Here is a 22,169-nt window from a genome sequence, read left to right on the forward strand (position 1 = left end):
CGATGTGGAAGCTGGTAGGGCCGATTTGAAAACTCGGCGCGGGGGCACCTCCTCGAATTCCAATTTGTAACCCTGGGAAACTATTTCCAACACCCAGGGATTCAGGTCTGAACTGACCCAGGTCTGACTGAAAAGTCGAAGACGTGCATAAAATATTGTTATAGTGACTAAGCAAGAAAATGTGTGACTGGGTTGTAATAACTGATTAATACTCACCTGTGCTGATATCTGTAGGGATCTCCTCCTCCTTACACTGCTGATCACCCCTCACATACGTCTCTTCTTCTCCCTGTATATCTTCTGCCTTCATATCAGTCACATACATCTCTTCTTCTCCCTTTGTATCTTCTGCCTTTATATCAGTCACATACGTCTCTTCTTCTCCCGCTATATCTTCTGCCTTTATATCAGTCACATACGTCTCTTCTTCTCCCTCTATATCTTCTGCCTTTATATCAGTCACATACATCTCCTCTTCTCCCTCTGTATCTTCTGCCTTCATATCAGTCACATACGTCTCTTCTTCTCCCTCTATATCTTCTGCCTTTATATCAGTCACATACGTCTCCTCTTCTCTCTCTGTATCTTCTGCCTTTATATCAGTCACATACGTCGCTTCTTCTCCCTCTGTATCTTCTGCCTTCATATCAGTCACAGACATCTTTTCTTCTCCATCTATATCTTCTGCCTTCATATCTGTCACATACGTCTCTTCTTCTCCCTCTATATCTTCTGCCTTTATATCAGTCACATACGTCTCTTCTTCTCTCTCTATATCTTCTGCCTTTATATCAGTCACATACGTCTCTTTTTCTACCTCTATATCTTTAGCCAGATCTTCACTCTAAATAAACCATAAAATAAGGTGTGATTTCATTGGGAATAAACAGTTTAATATTACTGTATTAGACACATCCTCTACAGATCATATAGTGAAAGTCTCTTTGGTATATGGGTGAGACCCTAAATCCCACCTACCTGATCCTCCTGTGGGGTCTTGTGATTCTCCTCTGTACAATCCTGGGAATACAGAGGACGGGGACATCTCTTTGGGGTATCTCTGTTACTGGGTCCATCTGTAGGAGACACACAGTGACTGAGTACAGTGTATATATGTGATTATCAGATGATGTGTGTATATATAGGGGCTCCTATACCTGCTCTCCCCTGTACAATACATGACAGTCTCCTCTTACCCAGTGATGTGAGGGGCCAGTGATTCTCCATCATCACGTCCTTGTACAGACCCCTGTGTTCCTCTATATACTTCACCTCCTGCATGGAGACATAGACTGTGACATCCTGACACCTTATAGGCACCTGACACACAGTGATACAGTCATCACCCAGACACATCCCCTGGTGTTACTGTATAATGTACCATTCCCAGCAGTCGCCTCTCCAGTCATCACCCAGACACATCCCCTGGTGTTACTGTATAATGTACCATTCTAAGCAGTCACCTCTCCAGTCATCACCCAGACACATCCCCTGGTGTTACTGTATAATGTACCATTCCAAGCAGTCACCTCTCCAGTCATCACCCAGACACACCCCCTGGTGTTACTGTATAATGTACCATTCCAAGCAGTAACCTCTCCAGTCATCGCCCAGACGCATCCCCTGGTATTACTGTATAATGTCCCATTCCCAGCAGTCACCCCTCCAGTTATCGCCCAGACACATCCCCTGGTGTTACTGTATAATGTCCCATTCCCAGCAGTCACCTCTACAGTCATCACCCAGACACATCCCCTGGTGTTACTGTATAATGTGCCATTCCCAGCAGTCACCTCTCCAGTCATCACCCAGACACATCCCCTGGTGTTACTGTATAATGTCCCATTCCCAGCAGTCACCTCTCCAGTCATCACCCAGACACATCCCCTGGTGTTACTGTATAATGTCCCATTCCCAGCAGTCACCTCTCCAGTCATCACCCAGACACATCCCCTGGTGTTACTGTATAATGTCCCATTCCCAGCAGTCACCTCTCCAGTCATCACCCAGACACATCCCCTGGTGTTACTGTATAATGTCCCGTTACCAGCAGTCACCTCTCCAGTCATCACCCAGACACATACCCTGGTGTTACTGTATAATGTCCCATTCCCAGCAGTCACCTCTCCAGTCACCACCCTGAAACGTCCCCTGGTGTCACTGTATAATGCCCCATTCCCAGCAGTCACCACCCAGACACGTGCCCTAGTGTTACTGTATAATGTCCCATTCCCAGCAGTCACCTCACCAGTCATCACCCAGACACATCCCCTGGTGTTACTGTATAATGTCCCATTCCCAGCAGTCACCACCCAGACACGTGCCCTGGTGTTACTGTATAATTTCCCATTCCCAGCAGTCACCTCACCAGTCATCACCCAGACACATCCCCCGATGTTACTGTATAATGTCACATTCATAGCACTCACCTCTCCAGTCATCACCTAGACACATCCCCCGGTATAACTGTATAATGTCCCATTCCCAGCAGTTACCTCTCCAGTCATCACCCAGACACATCCCCTGGTATTACTGTATAATGCCCCACTCCCAGCAGTTACCTCTCCAGTCATCACCCAGACACATCCCCTGGTATTACTGTATAATGCCCCATTCCCAGCAGTCACCTCTCCAGTCATCACACAGACACATCCCCTGGTGTTACTGTATAATGTCCCATTCCCAGCAGTCACCTCTCCAGTCATCACCCAGACACATCCCCTGGTGTTACTGTATAATGTCCCATTCCCAGCAGTCACCTCTCCAGTCATCACCCAGACACATCTCCTGGTGTTACTGTATAATGCCCCATTCCCAGCAGTCACCTCTCCAGTCAGCAGCTGAATGTTCTTGCTGGTGAGTTCCAGGATCTTCTGGTCATTGTGTCTCTCATGTATCAGTGAGTGAAGTGGAGACACCGTGATGGAGCTCTGGGAACTGCTCAGTCCTCCTGACACACGGTGATGGCTGCTGGGTGTCTCACACTTACCGGATGTCTTCTTCACTACTATGTAATCCTGTGTATTGGGAGAACTGTTCATTAAAAAGTCAAAATGGAGCTCCCCAGTCATGTCCCTATATTATTACTAATGATATAAGTGATGTCACTGTGACGTTCCCAGATCCCCTCACTTCCCCAGTAATGTCCCTATATTATTACTATAGATATAAGTGATGTCACTGTGAAACTCCCAGATCCCCTCACCTCCCCAGTCATGTCCCTGTATTATTACTATAGATATAAGTGATGTCACTGTGACACTCCCATATCCTCTCACCTCCCCAGTCATGTACATGTATTATTACTATAGATATAAGTGATGTCACTGTGACACTCCCATATCCTCTCACCTCCCCAGTCCTCCCCAGTCATGTACATGTATTATTACTAAAGATACAAGTGATGTAATTGTGACACTTCCAGATCCTCTCACCTACACAGTCATGGCCTATAGATATAAGTATTGTCACTGTGATGCTCCCAGATTCCCTCACCTCCCCAGTCATGTCCCTATATTATTACTATAAATATAAGTGATCTCATAGTGACACTTCCAGATCCCCTCACATCCCCAGTCATGTCCCTGTATTATTACTATAGATATAAGTGATGTCACTGTGACGCTCCCAGATCCCCTCAGATTCCAGATACTATTTAGTCGCACAACAGGCCGCACCTCCTGTTTAAATAGGATTTTTGTTACCTACCGGTAAATCCTTTTCTCGTAGTCCGTAGAGGATGCTGGGGTCCACATTAGTACCACGGGGTATAGACGGGTCCACCAGGAGCCATTGGCAGTTTAAGAGTGTGGGCTGGCTCCTCCCTCTATGCCCCTCCTACCAGACTCAGTCTAGAAACTGTGCCCGAGGAGGCGGACATCTTCGAGAGAAGGATTATACACAGATAGTGGTAAGATTCGTACCAGCTCACACATACAAGGCAAACCAAGCTAATGTATCTTGAACATTCAGCAACTGCTGAAACATTACTTACCAAGTAACAATGCAGTACTCAACTAAAACGAAGTTGTACTGAAACAAATAACATTTGCAGGAATACGAAGCGCTGGGCGGGCGCTCAGCATCCTCTATGGCAGGCTTTTTCAACCAGTGTGCCGTGGCACACTAGTGTGCCGCGACCAGTTGCAAGGTGTGCCGCGGAGCCAGAGCAGTGTCCTGCACCTTCAGAGTGAACTGTTGGCCCGGGCTCTTTTTAGAGGATCAGTCATGCTCCGGCCGTGACCTATGACTTGAAGACGCGGCGGTGTGATATCATAGGTCACTGCTGCCGCGTCTACCACCCAGCCAGCCCACTTGCCTGCTTACACATCTTCCAGTTCCCGCCTGCATACACAGCTTTCCTTGCCAACCCACATCCACACCTGCCCAACCGCCCCCTGCTCAGTATTTGCAGCACTCCACTATGAACGCCCGCAACCGAGGGACAGGGAGGAGGACAGCTGACCGGTAGGGGCTAATATTTGTTATTTTATTTCTCCTGTGGGGAACAATAAGATTTATGTGGGGAGAATAAGGATTTATATGGATTTATGGGGGGAACAATGTGAATAATTAATGTGGGGAGCAATACGATTTATGTGGGGAGAAATGTGATTGATTTATGTGTGAGCAACATGATTTATGTGGGGAGCAACTGTGTAGGCCAATGTATGTGTGGATTTTTCTTTACTGTGAGGGCCAATGTGTGTTTTTTGTTTTTTTTCTGTGGGGAACTGATGGTGTGCCCTGGGAATTTTAAAATATTATTCGGTGTGCCGTGCCTAAAAAAAGGTTGAAAATCACTGCTCTATGGACTACGAGAAAAGGATTTACCGGTAAGTAACCAAAATCCTATTTTCTCTTACGTCCTAGAGGATGCTGGGGTCCACATTAGTACCATGGGGATGTACTAAAGCTCCCAGAATGGGAGGGAGAGCGCGGAGGCTCCTACAGAACTGATTGACTGAACTTCAGATCATCAGAGGCCAAAGTATCGTACTTGTAAAATTTTGGAAACGTGTTCGACCCAGACCAAGTTGCAGCTCTGCAAAGTTGAACTGCCAAGACACCCCGGGCAGCCGCCCAGGAAGACCCCACCTTACGAGTAGAGTGGGCCGTAACAGATTTTGGACACGACAGTCCTGCCGTAGAATAAGCATGCTGGATAGTGAACCTGATCCAGCAAGAGATCGTCTGCTTAGAAGCAGGACACCCAATCCTCTTGGGATAATATAGGACAAACAGAGAGTCTGACTTTCTGTGACGAGAAGTTCTCTTCACATATATCTTCAGAGCCCTTACAACATCCAAGGACTTTGATGTTATTTAGGAGTCAGTAGCCACTGGCACGGTGGCACCACAATAGGTTGGTTGATCTGAAATGCTGATACAACATTCGTAAGAAACTGCTGACGTGTCCGGAGCTCAGCTCTGTCTTCGTGGAAGATCAAGTAAGGGCTTTTACAGTATAAAGCCCCCAGCTCGGACACACATCTAGCAGAAGCTAAGGCCAACAACGTGACCGCCTTCCATGTAAGAAATTTGACCTCTACCTCCTGTAGATGCTCAAACCAATCCGACTGGAGGAACTGCAACACCACGTTAAGGTCCCAAGGCGCCGTAGGCGGTACAAAGGGAGGTTGGATATGCAGAACTCCCTTCAAAAAGGTCTGAACCTCAGGGAGGGCAGCCAATTGTTTCTGAAAGAAAATGGATAGGGACAAAATCTGGACCTTTACAGATCCCAACCTCAGGCCCATATCCACTCCTGCTTGCAGGAATAAGAGGAAACGTCCCAGTTGAAACTCCACCATAGGAAACTTCTTGAATTTACACCAAGAGACATATTTCTTCCAAATACGATGGTAATGTTTAGACGTTACCCCTTTCCTAGCCTGTATGAGGGTCGGAATAATCTTCTTCGGAATACCCTTCCGAACAAGTATCAGGCGCTTAACTTCCATACCGTCAAACGTAGCCGCGGTAAGTCTTGATAGACGAATGGCCCATTCTGCAGCAGGTCCTCCCGAAGAGGAAGAGGCCTCGGATCTTCTTGCAGTAGATTCAGAAGGTCCGCATACCAAGCCCTTCTTGGTCAGTCTGGGGCAATGAGGATCGCTTGAACCTATGTTCTCCTTATGAGCTTTAGGATTCTTGGGATGAGTGGGAGTGGTGGAAACACGTACACTGACCGGAACACCCAGGGAGACACCAGGGCGTCCACTGCCACTGCCTGTGGGTCCCTCGACCTGGAACAATAATGCTGAAGCTTTTTGTTGAGACAAGAGGCCATCATGTCTATTTGGGGCAAACCCCAAAGGTCCTTTATTTCCGTGAACACCTCCGGATGGAGACCCCACTCCCCTGGATGGAGATCGTGTCTGCTGAGGAAGACTGCTTCCCAATTGTCTACTCCCAGAATGATGATGGCTGACAGCGCCAACGCGTGCTTTTCTGTCTTCAGGTTGCCTGGCTCCCGGCGACCACCATACCGGCGCCGGAATCCCGACTGCCGGCATACCGACATCTTTTCTCCCTCTTGGGGGTCCTCGACCCCCTGGAGGGAGAATAGATCGCGCCACCGTGCCCGAAGTGTGGCAAGCGCAGCGAGCCCACAAGGGGCTCATTTGCGCTCACCCAGCTGTCAGTATGCCGGCATTCGGGATTCCGGCGCCGGTATGCTGGTCGCCGGGACCCCGACCGCCGGCAAACCATACTACACCCTCTTGTCACCTCTTACATTGCCGCTCTGGTCTTCGTTCCGCTGTGTTGGTTTATGTAAGCCACTGTTGTTACGTTGTCCGACTGCACTTGAATGGCCCGATTTCTTAGAAGAAGGGCCGCTTGAAGAAGCCCGTTGTAGACGGCTCTTAGTTCCAGGATGTTGATGGGCAGGCCGGCTTCCAGGCTTGACCACCGTCCTTGGAAGATTACTCCTTGAGTGACTGTTCACCAGCCCCGAAGGCTCGCATCCGTGGTTAGAAGGACCCAGTACTGAATCCCGAACCTGCGGCCCTACAGAAGGTGAGGCAATTGGAGCCACCAGAGGAGTGAAATCCTTGCCTTTAGGGGACAGACAAATTCTCTGGTGCATGTGGAGATGAGATCCCGACCACTTGTCCAGAAGATCTAGTTGGAAGGTCCGAGCGTGGAACCTCCCGTACTGGAGAGCCTCGTAAGAGGCCACCATCTTTCCCAATAGGCGAATGCATTGATGAACCGACACCGGGGCTTGCTTCAGGACATCACGGACCAAAGTTTGTATCACCAACACCTTTTCCTGCGGAAGAAACACCTTTTGCACTTCCGTGTCCAGGATCATTCCCAGAAAGGACAACCTCTGGGTTGGTTCCAAATGTGAATTTGGAAGGTTCAGAATCCAACCATGACTCCTGAGGAGGCGTGTTGTGAGAACAATGGATTGCAGCAGCTTCTCCTTGGACGATGCCTTTATCAGCAGATCGTCCAGATATGGAATGATGTTCACCCCGTGTTTGCAGAGGAGAATCATCACCTGCCATCACCTTGGTGAACACCCTCGGTGCTGTTGAGAGGCCGAATGGCAAGGCCTGGAACTGGAAATGACAGTCCAGCAATGCAAAATGGAGATAAGCCTAATGCGACAGCCAGATCGGAATGTGGAAGTACGCATCCTTGATATCCAGGGATACCAGGAATTCCCCCTCTTCCAGACCTGATATCACCGCCCTGAGACTCCATCTTGAACTTGAACTCCTTTAGAAAGGGGTTCAATGATTTTAGGTTTAGAATGGGCCTGATCAAACTATCCGGTTTCGGTACCAGGAAAAGGTTCGAATAATAACCTTTGTTCTGCATGTGAGGTGGTACTGGTACAATGACCTGTGCCTCCACCAGCTTTTGGACATTGTCTTGTAGTACAGTGCTGTCTGCCAACAGAGTCGGCAAGCCTGATTTGAAAAAGCGATGAGAAGGGAGACTTTGAAATTCCAGCCTGTATCCCTGAGATACAATATCTATCACCCAGGGATCCAGGCCGGACAATACCCAGACGTGACTGAAGTGTCTGAGTCTGGCTCCCACTGGCCCCATCTCCAGGCCCCCCCATCCACCGTCATGCGGAGGACTTTGGCGTACCTGAAGCAGGCTTTTGATCCTGGGAACCTGCAGCGGCAGATTTCTTGGACTTAACTCGACCACCCCTAAAGAAGGTATTGGATGATCTGGCCTTTCTAGGCTTGTTAGGCCGAAAGGACTGTGTTGCTGATGAAGAGAAGGATTTCTTCGGAGTAGGTGCTGCTGAGGGAAGAAACGGAGACTTACCCGCTGTAGCCATGGATATCCACGCATCAACAGCTTCTCCAAAGAGAGCCTGACCTGTATAGGGTAGGGACTCCACACTTTTCCTGGATTCCGCGTTGGCCAACCACTGGCGCAGCCACAGTCCCTGACGAGCTGAAACAGACATGGAAGAGATTCCCGTAGCCATGGAACCCAGGTCTTTCATGAATTCTACCATAAAACCTGCAGAATCATGTATGTTGCGTAAATATAAAGCAACGTCATCCCTGTCCATTGTATCCAAATCCACAAGTAAGGTAGCCGACCACTTTACTATAGCCTTTGCAATCCACGCAGTAGCAATAGTGGTAGTGTACATTTAAGTGTATTATCAATTTTTCTATCAGCCGGCTCCTTTAAGGCGGTAGATCCTGGAACAGGTAAAACCACCTGTGGCCGGAGAGACTAGCCAGCCACACGTATAATGGCGTCTGCGGCACTGAAGGGGTTAACCCTCGTGCCCAGCGCCATGTTACGGACTGTTTAAAAGTTTGTTTAATGATGTGTTTTACTTTTAACATGTCATATGTAGTGCTCTGTGCACCATTGCAGGAAGGCATGTTTAACTGTATCTATTTTATATTCAAGACAGGCTTGGTGTATATTTAAAGGAAAAATGCAGTTACTATAGCTGTCTGAATAAGCAACTCTTATCCTCTGGAAATAGGAAGTGGCATGCTAAGGGCCCTGTCCTAGCAGTGAGGTGTGAAGGACAATACCTTTTGATGTGTAAGTTCCTTAGAGAGAGATGCTAATCACTGGGTCTATGGGCTTGGAATCTGTTTCATGTAGGGGATACGATCCGTGAATGGCAGATAAAGGAAGGAAGACCGTTTGTTTGTATTGTAGCTATTCCTGTTGTAATCTTAAACACTGGGATTGCCTGCAGATGGGAATGACCAGACACATTTGTATTTTGAAGATATGTGATAAATTTATCAATAGTGAATGTTAATCTGATACCAAACGTTGTCTGGGTGACAGGAAGGAGGATATTGTTTTGTTGCACTTATATCCTTGTAAAATGTAATTTATTGGTATTTTGTCAAATAACCTGATTGGTTGGAGAAGACAGGGAGGGCTTACCCCCCTGTGATACTGTGTGGAAAACTGACATAAAAAGGAGACCTGCGTGCCTCCAGAGTGGTAGTTGTACCATCTTTATTCTGTAGGGATGAGCGGGTTCGGTTCCTCGGAATCCGAACCCGCCCGAACTTCATGTTTTTTTACACGGGTCCGAGCGACTCGGATCTTCCCGCCTTGCCTGGGTTAACCCGAGCGCGCCCGAACGTCATCATCCCGCTGTCGGATTCTCGCGAGGCTCGGATTCTATCGCGAGACTCGGATTCTATATAAGGAGCCGCGCGTCGCCGCCATTTTCACACGTGCATTGAGATTCATAGGGAGAGGACGTGGCTGGCGTCCTCTCCGTTTATAGAGAAGAGAGTGAGATAGTAGAGAGAGACACAGTAGTAATTTTGGGGAGCATTAGGAGGAGTACTAGTTACTTGCTGAAGTGATAGATAGTGTGACTGTATATTATCTGACTTGTGGGGGAGACACTGACAGTGGGGAGCAGTTAGAGTCTGAGAGCAGGACTCAGGAGTACATATAACGTACAGTGCACACTTTTGCTGCCAGAGTGCCACACTGCCATTGTGACCACACTGACCACCAGTATAATATATATTGTGATTGTCTGCTTAGGAGTACTACTTGCAAGTTGCTGATAGTGTGACCAGTGACCTGACCACCAGTCACCACCAGTTTAATATATATATATATATATAATTGTATATAATATATATATAATATTGTATACCACCTACCCGTGTTTTTTTCTTTTCTTTCTTCTTTATACATACTACTATAGTAGCTTACTGTAGCAGTCTGCGGTGCTGCTGAGCTGACTGTGTCCAGCAGGTCCGTCATCAGTCATTACATAATAAATATATATACCTGTCCGGCTGCAGTACTAGTGATATTATATATATATATATTGATTTCATCTCATTATCATCCAGTCTATATTAGCAGCAGACACAGTACGGTAGTCCACGGCTGTAGCTACCTCTGTGTCGGCAGTCGCTCGTCCATCCATAATTGTATACCACCTACCCGTGGTTTTTTTCTTTTCTTTCTTCTTTATACATACTACTATAGTAGCTTACTGTAGCAGTCTGCGGTGCTGCTGAGCTGACAGTGTCCAGCAGGTCCGTCATCAGTCATTACATAATAAATATATATACCTGTCCGGCTGCAGTACTAGTGATATTATATATATATATATATATATATTGATTTCATCTCATTATCATCCAGTCTATATTAGCAGCAGACACAGTACGGTAGTCCACTGCTGTAGCTACCTCTGTGTCGGCAGTCGCTCGTCCATCCATAATTGTATACCACCTACCCGTGGTTTTTTTTTTCTTTCTTCTTTATACATACTACTATAGTAGCTTACTGTAGCAGTCTGCGGTGCTGCTGAGCTGACAGTGTCCAGCAGGTCCGTCATCAGTCATTACATAATAAATATATATACCTGTCCGGCTGCAGTACTAGTGATATTATATATATATATATTGATTTCATCTCATTATCATCCAGTCTATATTAGCAGCAGACACAGTACGGTAGTCCACGGCTGTAGCTACCTCTGTGTCGGCAGTCGCTCGTCCATCCATAATTGTATACCACCTACCCGTGGTTTTTTTTTTTCTTTCTTCTTTATACATACTACTATAGTAGCTTACTGTAGCAGTCTGCGGTGCTGCTGAGCTGACAGTGTCCAGCAGGTCCGTCATCAGTCATTACATAATAAATATATATACCTGTCCGGCTGCAGTACTAGTGATATTATATATATATATATTGATTTCATCTCATTATCATCCAGTCTATATTAGCAGCAGACACAGTACGGTAGTCCACGGCTGTAGCTACCTCTGTGTCGGCAGTCGCTCGTCCATCCATAATTGTATACCACCTACCCGTGGTTTTTTTTTTTTCTTTCTTCTTTATACATACTACTATAGTAGCTTACTGTAGCAGTCTGCGGTGCTGCTGAGCTGACTGTGTCCAGCAGGTCCGTCATCAGTCATTACATAATAAATATATCTACCTGTCCGGCTGCAGTACTAGTGTGATATAATATATATTGATTTCATCTCATTATCATCCAGTCTATATTAGCAGCAGACACAGTACGGTAGTCCACGGCTGTAGCTACCTCTGTGTCGGCAGTCGCTCGTCCATCCATAATTGTATACCCCCTACCCGTGTTTTTTTTTTTTTTCTTTCTTCTTTATACATACTACTATAGCAGCTTACTGTAGCAGTCTGTGGTGCTGCTGAGCTGACAGTGTCCAGCAGGTCCGTCATCAGTCATTACATAATAAATATATCTACCTGTCCGGCTGCAGTACTAGTGTGATATAATATATATTGATTTCATCTCATTATCATCCAGTCTATATTAGCAGCAGACACAGTACGGTAGTCCACGGCTGTAGCTACCTCTGTGTCGGCAGTCGCTCGTCCATCCATAATTGTATACCACCTACCCGTGGTTTTTTTTTTTCTTTCTTCTTTATACATACGACTATAGTAGCTTACTGTAGCAGTCTGCGGTGCTGCTGAGCTGACTGTGTCCAGCAGGTCCGTCATCAGTCATTACATAATAAATATATCTACCTGTCCGGATGCAGTACTAGTGTGATATAATATATATTGATTTCATCTCATTATCATCCAGTCTATATTAGCAGCAGACACAGTACGGTAGTCCACGGCTGTAGCTACCTCTGTGTCGGCAGTCGCTCGTCCATCCATAAGTATACTAGTATCCATCCATCTCCATTGTTTACCTGAGGTGCCTTTTAGTTGTGCCTATTAAAATATGGAGAACAAAAATGTTGAGGTTCCAAAATTAGGGAAAGATCAAGATCCACTTCCACCTCGTGCTGAAGCTGCTGCCACTAGTCATGGCCGAGACGATGAAATGCCAGCAACGTCGTCTGCCAAGGCCGATGCCCAATGTCATAGTACAGAGCATGTAAAATCCAAAACACCAAATATCAGTAAAAAAAGGACTCCAAAATCTAAAATAAAATTGTCGGAGGAGAAGCGTAAACTTGCCAATATGCCATTTACCACACGGAGTGGCAAGGAACGGCTGAGGCCCTGGCCTATGTTCATGGCTAGTGGTTCAGCTTCACATGAGGATGGAAGCACTCAGCCTCTCGCTAGAAAAATGAAAAGACTCAAGCTGGCAAAAGCACCGCAAAGAACTGTGCGTTCTTCGAAATCCCAAATCCACAAGGAGAGTCCAATTGTGTCGGTTGCGATGCCTGACCTTCCCAACACTGGACGTGAAGAGCATGCGCCTTCCACCATTTGCACGCCCCCTGCAAGTGCTGGAAGGAGCACCCGCAGTCCAGTTCCTGATAGTCAGATTGAAGATGTCAGTGTTGAAGTACACCAGGATGAGGAGGATATGGGTGTTGCTGGCGCTGGGGAGGAAATTGACAAGGAGGATTCTGATGGTGAGGTGGTTTGTTTAAGTCAGGCACCCGGGGAGACACCTGTTGTCCGTGGGAGGAATATGGCCGTTGACATGCCTGGTGAAAATACCAAAAAAATCAGCTCTTCGGTGTGGAAGTATTTCAACAGAAATGCGGACAACATTTGTCAAGCCGTGTGTTGCCTTTGTCAAGCTGTAATAAGTAGGGGTAAGGACGTTAACCACCTCGGAACATCCTCCCTTATACGTCACCTGCAGCACATTCATAATAAGTCAGTGACAAGTTCAAAAACTTTGGGCGACAGCGGAAGCAGTCCACTGACCAGTAAATCCCTTCCTCTTGTAACCAAGCTCACACAAACCACCCCACCAACTCCCTCAGTGTCAATTTCCTCCTTCCCCAGGAATGCCAATAGTCCTGCAGGCCATGTCACTGGCAATTCTGACGATTCCTCTCCTGCCTGGGATTCCTCCGATGCATCCTTGCGTGTAACGCCTACTGCTGCTGGCGCTGCTGTTGTTGCTGCTGGGAGTCGATGGTCATCCCAGAGGGGAAATCGTAAGACCACTTTTACTACTTCCACCAAGCAATTGACTGTCCAACAGTCCTTTGCGAGGAAGATGAAATATCACAGCAGTCATCCTGCTGCAAAGCGGATAACTGAGGCCTTGGCATCCTGGGTGGTGAGAAACGTGGTTCCGGTATCCATCATTACTGCAGAGCCAACTAGAGACTTGTTGGAGGTACTGTGTCCCCGGTACCAAATACCATCTAGGTTCCATTTCTCTAGGCAGGCGATACCGAAAATGTACACAGACCTCAGAAAAAGAGTCACCAGTGTCCTAAAAAATGCAGCTGTACCCAATGTCCACTTAACCACGGACATGTGGACAAGTGGAGCAGGGCAGGGTCAGGACTATATGACTGTGACAGCCCACTGGGTAGATGTATGGACTCCCGCCGCAAGAACAGCAGCGGCGGCACCAGTAGCAGCATCTCGCAAACGCCAACTCTTTCCTAGGCAGGCTACGCTTTGTATCACCGGTTTCCAGAATACGCACACAGCTGAAAACCTCTTACGGCAACTGAGGAAGATCATCGCGGAATGGCTTACCCCAATTGGACTCTCCTGTGGATTTGTGGCATCGGACAACGCCAGCAATATTGTGTGTGCATTAAATCTGGGCAAATTCCAGCACGTCCCATGTTTTGCACATACCTTGAATTTGGTGGTGCAGAATTTTTTAAAAAACGACAGGGGCGTGCAAGAGATGCTGTCGGTGGCCAGAAGAATTGCGGGACACTTTCGGCGTACAGGCACCACGTACAGAAGACTGGAGCAACACCAAAAACGCCTGAACCTGCCCTGCCATCATCTGAAGCAAGAAGTGGTAACGAGGTGGAATTCAACCCTATATATGCTTCAGAGGTTGGAGGAGCAGCAAAAGGCCATTCAAGCCTATACAATTCAGCACGATATAGGAGGTGGAATGCACCTGTCTCAAGCGCAGTGGAGAATGATTTCAACGTTGTGCAAGGTTCTGCTGCCCTTTGAACTTGCCACACGTGAAGTCAGTTCAGACACTGCCAGCCTGAGTCAGGTCATTCCCCTCATCAGGCTTTTGCAGAAGAAGCTGGAGACATTGAAGGAGGAGCTAACACGGAGCGATTCCGCTAGGCATGTGGGACTTGTGGATGGAGCCCTTAATTCGCTTAACAAGGATTCACGGGTGGTCAATCTGTTGAAATCAGAGCACTACATTTTGGCCACCGTGCTCGATCCTAGATTTAAAACCTACCTTGGATCTCTCTTTCCGGCAGACACAAGTCTGCTGGGGTTCAAAGACCTGCTGGTGAGAAAATTGTCAAGTCAAGCGGAACGCGACCTGTCAACATCTCCTCCTTCACATTCTCCCGCAACTGGGGGTGCGAGGAAAAGGCTCAGAATTCCGAGCCCACCCGCTGGCGGTGATGCAGGGCAGTCTGGAGCGACTGCTGATGCTGACATCTGGTCCGGACTGAAGGACATGTCGTCTACTGTCACTGCATATGATTCTCTCCCCATTGAAAGAATGGTGGAGGATTATATGAGTGACCGCATCCAAGTAGGCACGTCACACAGTCCGTACTTATACTGGCAGGAAAAAGAGGCAATTTGGAGGCCCTTGCACAAACTGGCTTTATTCTACCTAAGTTGCCCTCCCACAAGTGTGTACTCCGAAAGAGTGTTTAGTGCCGCCGCTCACCTTGTCAGCAATCGGCGTACGAGGTTACTTCCAGAAAATGTGGAGAAGATGATGTTCATTAAAATGAATTATAATCAATTCCTCCGTGGAGACATTGACCAGCAGCAATTGCCTCCACAAAGTACACAGGGAGCTGAGATGGTGGATTCCAGTGGGGACGAATTGATAATCTGTGAGGAGGGGGATGTACACGGTGATATATCGGAGGATGATGATGAGGTGGACATCTTGCCTCTGTAGAGCCAGTTTGTGCAAGGAGAGATTAATTGCTTCTTTTTCGGTGGGGGTCCAAACCAACCCGTCATTTCAGTCACAGTCGTGTGGCAGACCCTGTCACTGAAATGATGGGTTGGTTAAAGTGTGCATGTCCTGTTTATACAACTTAAGGGTGGGTGGGAGGGCCCAAGGACAATTCCATCTTGCACCTCTTTTTTCTTTAATTTTTCTTTGCGTCATGTGCTGTTTGGGGAGTGTTTTTTGGAAGGGCCATCCTGCGTGACACTTCAGTGCCACTCCTAGATGGGCCAGGTGTTTGTGTCGGCCACTAGGGTCGCTTATCTTACTCACACAGCTACCTGATTGCGCCTCTTTTTTTCTTTGCGTCATGTGCTGTTTGGGGAGTGTTTTTTGGAAGGGCCATCCTGCGTGACACTGCAGTGCCACTCCTACATGGGCCAGGTGTTTGTGTCGGCCACTAGGGTCGCTTATCTTACTCACACAGCTACCTCATTGCGCCTCTTTTTTTCTTTGCGTCATGTGCTGTTTGGGGAGTGTTTTTTGGAAGGGCCATCCTGCGTGACACTGCAGTGCCACTCCTAGATGGGCCCGGTGTTTGTGTTGGCCACTAGGGTCGCTTATCTTACTCACACAGCTACCTCATTGCGCCTTTTTTTCTTTGCGTCATGTGCTGTTTGGGGAGTGTTTTTTGGAAGGGCCATCCTGCGTGACACTGCAGTGCCACTCCTAGATGGGCCCGGTGTTTGTGTCGGCCACTAGGGTCGCTTATCTTACTCACACAGCTACCTCATTGCGCCTCTTTTTTTCTTTGCGTCATGTGCTGTTTGGGGAGTGTTTTTTGGAAGGGCCATCCTGCGTGACACTGCAGTGCCACTCCTAGATGGGCCCGGTGTTTGTGTCGGCCACTAGGGTCGCTTATCTTACTCACACAGCTACCTCATTGCGCCTCTTTTTTTCTTTGCGTCATGTGCTGTTTGGGGAGTGTTTTTTGGAAGGGCCATCCTGCGTGACATTGCAGTGCCACTCCTAGATGGGCCCGGTGTTTGTGTCGGCCACTAGGGTCGCTTATCTTACTCACACAGCTACCTCGGTGCAAATTTTAGGACTAAAAATAATATTGTGAGGTGTGAGGTATTCAGAATAGACTGAAAATGAGTGGAAATTATGGTTTTTGAGGTTAATAATACTTTGGGATCAAAATGACCCCCAAATTCTATGATTTAAGCTGTTTTTTAGGGTTTTTTGAAAAAAACACCCGAATCCAAAACACACCCGAATCCGACAAAAAAAATTCGGTGAGGTTTTGCCAAAACGCGGTCGAACCCAAAACACGGCCGCGGAACCGAACCCAAAACCAAAACACAAAACCCGAAAAATTTCAAGTGCACATCTCTATTATTCTGCTGAAACATCTGATTGTATGCTGTTGCCCCTAGCAATAGGGAAGGGTTCTCTTTAGAACTATTGAGCAAATAAACATCTTTGCCTCAAGAAGACTGCTTCATCTTGTGACCAACAGGGTTAGGCCAAACCTAGCCCCGTCCTCCGGCTGTCCAGGGAAGTACCTAGCGTCTCCAAGCTCCGCCTTCCGCCAGCTACCGGTAGAGGCCTAGCAAGTGGCTAGTGGGGATTCGTCAGCACCACACAGCTGTGGTAAAGCAGTGCGTCGGCACATACAGAGCAGAACCGTGGTTCCAAACGCCACGGCAGGTTAGGAGTTTGGTGGTGGCAGCGAGAACCCGCCCACAGCACAGTGGGTGGAGTCAGTAACAGGCGGTTACTGACGGTAAGCGGGAATCCCCTATGTGGTCAGGCCTCGTGCGGCTTGACTTTCCATTCTGTGCGCAGTCGACGGGACGCGGCAAGCGGCGAGTGCTTCCGTACGGTACCGTCCTGTCACACCACCTTTTTTTGAGAGTCTGGATACAGATGCGTCAACAATCGGCGGGTTTTCCCATTTTTTCCTATCCTACTCGGGGAAAGGAAACGCCACCAGCACCCTTTTAGGGACCTGGATTTTTTTCTCAGGGTTTTCCCATGCTTTCTCTAATAGAGCATTCAATTCCTTGGACGCAGGGAAGGTTAGCGAGGCTTTCTTATTTTCAGTGAAAAAAGCCTCCTCAACCTGCTGCGGTGTGATATCATTAACATTCAACACATCCCTGATAGCCTCTATCAACAATTGCACCCCCTTTGCAAGAGATGCGGACCCCCACAACACATCCCCATCACCATCTGTAGTGTCAGAATCGGTATCGATGTCGTCTTGTGTGACATGCACAAGCGCACATTTGTGGGGATATATAGCGGGCGTCCTGAGGTACCAGAAACCGGCCATACTGCCACAGAGCACTGTAATACCTGGGTTGCAGATTCATTACTTGCAACCCTGTCAGAAATCCGAGAAATCCAAGATTTGATAGAGGAAAACCACTCTGGTTCCCTTGCTGCTATCTGTGCTAAACCAGTGCTATCCTGATTACATGGAATGGGATCATCCTGGGAGGATAAATCCTCTTCAGCATATGACAGTGTCCCTGGACATAGATAAAGGAGACCACCAAACACACTACACTCACACAGGTGGGGGCAGACAGAGTTCCCCCCCCCCCCCAGGAAATGGCAAGAGAGACACAGAGATTGGAGCCAACCCACACACAGCGCTTTTAGCAAAGGGAGACCCCTTGTCAGCTGACTGTGCATCTTAATAGGACACACAGTCTTATTACAGCCTCCCCTCCCTTCTACAACCCCCTGGTACCGTGTACCGATAGCTGGAGTTGCTGTGGAGGGACCTGTTCTTCCTCTTAGCGCTGTGCAGGCAGGAAAATGGCGCTGGAACACTGCTGGGTCTGCTCTGAGGAGAAGCTCTGCCCCCGTAATGGCGCTGTCTTCCCTCTTTTCAAGGATTATACTGGCCTGAGGTAAAATGTGCTGGCTGAGATCTGCGGACCCAGACAGACTTCTGGACCAGTGCGGGGGTAAGCGCTGGCACAGGGCGCCCCTCGCAGCGCTGCACCATGTGCCTCTGAGCCTCCCAGGAGCGCAGTTAATACTGCGCTCCCTCCCCGTTGCTGCCATCTTCACACCGGCCCCCCGCTTGCTAGGGGGGTCGGTGTCTCACTCACCACTTTTCAGCTCTGTAAGGGGTTGGCGGCATGCTGCTGGGGTGAGCGGTCCCCTGTGGTGAAGAATGATCCGACCCTCTGGAGTTCAGTGTCCAGTCAGCGGAGACAGTGGCTCAGACCCCGCAGGGCGGACACTGCTCCCCCCCTCAGTCCCTCATTGCAGGCAGGCTGTTGCCAGCAGCCTCCCTGTAAAATAATAAACTCTAAAAATAAACTTTACTAGAAAAACAATGTAGAGCTCCCCTAGCTGTGACCGGCTCCTCCGGGCACATTTTCTAAACTGAGATTGATAGGAGGGGCATAGAGGGAGGAGCCAGCCCACACTCTCAAACTCTTTAAGTGCCAATGGCTCCGGATGGACCCGTCTATACCCCATGATACTAATGTGGACCCCAGCATCCTCTAGGACGTAAGAGAAAAAATAACAATAACAGGGCACCACAGGTTGCCTCCCCTATATAAAATAAAAGGACACCACAGGCTGCTCCCCCTGTATAATAATAATAATAACAACAACAATAGGACAACACAGGCTGCTCCCTCTGTATAATAATAATAACAACAACAACAACAACAACAACAACAGGACACCACAGGCTGTTCCCCCTGTATAATATTAATAATAATAACAGGACACCACAGGCTGCTCGCCCTGTATAATAATAATAACAGGACACCGTCACCACAGGCTGCTCCTCCTGTATAATAATAATAACAACAGGACTCCACAGGCTGCTCCTCCTGTATAATAATAACAACAACAGGACACCACAGGCTGCTCCCCCTGTATAATAATAATATTAATACTAATAATAATAATAACAACAATAGGACAACACAGGCAGCTACCTCTGTATAATAATAATAATAATAATAATAATAATAATAATAATAATATCATCATCATCAACAACAACAGGACATCACAGGCTGTTCCCCCTGTATAATATTAATAATAATAACAGGACATCACAGGCCACTCTCCCTGTATAGTAATAAGAACAGGACACCACAAGCCACTCCCGCTGTATAGTTATAATAATAGGACACCACTGGCTGCACCTCCTGTATAATAATAATAATAATAATAATAACAACAACAACAGAACACAACAGGCTGCTCCCCCTGTATAATAATAATAATAACAACAACAGGACACCATAGGGTGCTCCCCCTGTGTAATAATAACAGGACTCCACAGGCTTCTCCTCCTGTAAAATAATAACAGAACATCACAGGCTGCTCCTCATGTATAATAATAATAACAACAGGACACCACAGGCTGCTCCCCTGTATAATAGTAACAAGACACCACATGCTGCTCCCCCTGTATAATAATAATAATAACAACAAAAGGACACCACAGGGTGAGCCCCTGTGTAATAACAGGACTACACAGGCTGCTCCTCCTGTATAATAACAACAACAGGATACCACAGGCTGCTCCTCCTGTATAATAATAATAATAATAATAATAATAACAATAAATCAAAAACAGGACACCACAGGCTGCTCGCCCTGTATAACAATAATAACAGGACACCACAAGCTACTCCTCCTGTATAATAATAATAATAATAAGATTTTACTCACTGGTAAATCTATTTCTCGTAGTCCGTAGTGGATGCTGGGCCTCCGTAAGGACCATGGGGGATTAGCGGCTCCGCAGGAGACTGGGCACAACTAAAGAAAGCTTTAGGACTACCTGGTGTGCACTGGCTCCTCCCACTAAGACCCTCCTCCAGACCTCAGTTAGGATACTGTGCCCGGAAGAGCTGACACAAATAGGAAGGATTTTGAATCCCGGGTAAGACTCATACCAGCCACACCAATCACACCGTATAACTCGTGATACTATACCCAGTTAACAGTATGAAATATAACTGAGCCTCTCAACAGATGGCTCAACAATAACCCTTTAGTTAGGCAATAACTATAAACAAGTATTGCAGACAATCCGCACTTGGGATGGGCGCCCAGCATCCACTACGGACTACGAGAAATAGATTTACCGGTGAGTAAAATCTTATTTTCTCTGACGTCCTAAGTGGATGCTGGGACTCCGTAAGGACCATGGGGATTATACCAAAGCTCCCAAACGGGCGGGAGAGTGCGGATGACTCTGCAGCACCGAATGAGCAAACTCTAGGTCCTCCTCAGCCAGGGTATCAAACTTGTAGACTGTTGCAAAAATGTTTGAATCCGACCAAGTAACAGCTCTGCAAAGTTGTAAAGCCGAGACCCCTCGGGCAGCAGCCCAAGAAGAGCCCACTTTCCTCGTGGAATGGGCTTTTACAGATTTAGGGTGCGGCAGTCCAGCCGCAGCATGTGCAAGTTGAATCGTGCTACAGATCCAGCGAGCAATAGTCTGCTTAGAAGCAGGAGCACCCAGCTTGTTGGGTGCATACAGGATAAATAGCGAGTCAGTTTTCCTGACTCCAGCCGTCCTGGAAACATATACTTTTCAGGGCCCTGACTACGTCCAGTAACTTGGAATCCTCCAGATCCCAAGTAGCCGCAGGCACCACAATAGGTTGGTTCACATGAAAAACTGATACCACCTTAGGAAGGAATTGGGAACGAGTCCTCAATTCCGCCTTATCCATATAAAATACAGATAAGGGCTTTTGTATGACAAAGCCGCCAATTCTGATACACGCCTGGCCGACGCCACGGCCCACAGCATGACCACTTTCCATGTGAGGTATTGTAGCTCCACGGATTTAAGTGGCTCAACCCAATGCGACTTCAGGAAATCCAACACCACGTTGAGATCCCACGGTGCCACTGGAGGCACAAACGGGGGCTGACTATGCAGCACTCCCTTAACAAAAGTCCGAACTTCAGGCAGTGAAGCCAGTTCTATTTTGGAAGAAAATCGATAGAGCCGAAATCTGGACCTTCATGGAACCCAATTTTAGGCCCATAGTCACCTCTGACTGTAGGAAGTGCAGAAATCGACCTAGCTGAAATTTCTCCTTTGGGGCCTTCCTGGCCTCACAGCACGCAACATATTTCCACCATATGCGGTGATAATGGTTTGCGTTCACTTCTTTCCTAGCTTTAATTAGCGTAGGGATAACTTCCTCCGGAATGCCCTTTTCCTTCAGGATCCGGCGTTCAACCGCCATGCCGTCAAACACAGCAGCGGTACGTCTTGGAACAGACAGGCCCCCTGCTGCAGCAGGTCCTGTCTGAGCGGCAGAGGCCATGGGTCCTCTGAGATCATTTCTTGGAGTTCTGGTTACCAAGCTCTTCTTGGCCAACCCGGAACAATGAGTATAGTTTTTACTCCTCTCCTTCTTATTATTCTCATTACCCTGGGTAAGAGAGGCAGAGAAGGGAACACATACACCGACTGGTACACCCACGGTGTTACCAGAGCGTCCACAGCTATCGCCTGAGGGTCCCTTGACCTGGCGCAATATCTTTGTAGCTTTTTGTTGAGGCGGGACGCCATCATGTCCACCTGTGGCCTTTCCCAACGGTGTACAATCATTTGGAAAACTTCTGGATGAAGTCCCCACTCTCCCGGGTGGAGGTCGTGTCTTCTGAGAAAGTCTGCTTCTCAGTTGTCCCCTCCGGGAATGAACACTGCTGACAGTGCTAACACATGATTTTCCGCCCATCGGAGAATCCTTGTGGCTTCTGCCATCGCCATCCTGCTTCTTGTGCCGCCCTGTCGGTTTACATGAGCGACCGCCGTGATGTT

At 47.7% G+C, this 22,169-nt stretch overlaps 1 protein-coding gene across 1 annotated transcript in view; it reads right to left on the reverse strand.

Moving 5' to 3' along the window:
* The window catches only part of LOC135054495 (zinc finger protein 271-like), a 114,023-nt gene that overhangs the window by 86,188 nt on the left and 5,666 nt on the right, over positions 1-22,169 (reverse strand). The window contains exons 2-5 of the mRNA XM_063957611.1: positions 2,826-3,017; positions 1,197-1,275; positions 979-1,076; positions 217-844 (exon numbers count right to left, since the gene is read on the reverse strand). Coding sequence (XP_063813681.1) covers positions 217-844; positions 979-1,076; positions 1,197-1,230 — 760 coding nt within the window. The 5' untranslated portion in view covers positions 1,231-1,275; positions 2,826-3,017. The remainder of the gene's footprint in view (positions 1-216; positions 845-978; positions 1,077-1,196; positions 1,276-2,825; positions 3,018-22,169) is intronic.

Source organism: Pseudophryne corroboree, chromosome 3, assembly GCF_028390025.1.
Source record: "Pseudophryne corroboree isolate aPseCor3 chromosome 3, aPseCor3.hap2, whole genome shotgun sequence".
Taxonomy (NCBI): Eukaryota; Metazoa; Chordata; class Amphibia; order Anura; family Myobatrachidae; genus Pseudophryne; species Pseudophryne corroboree.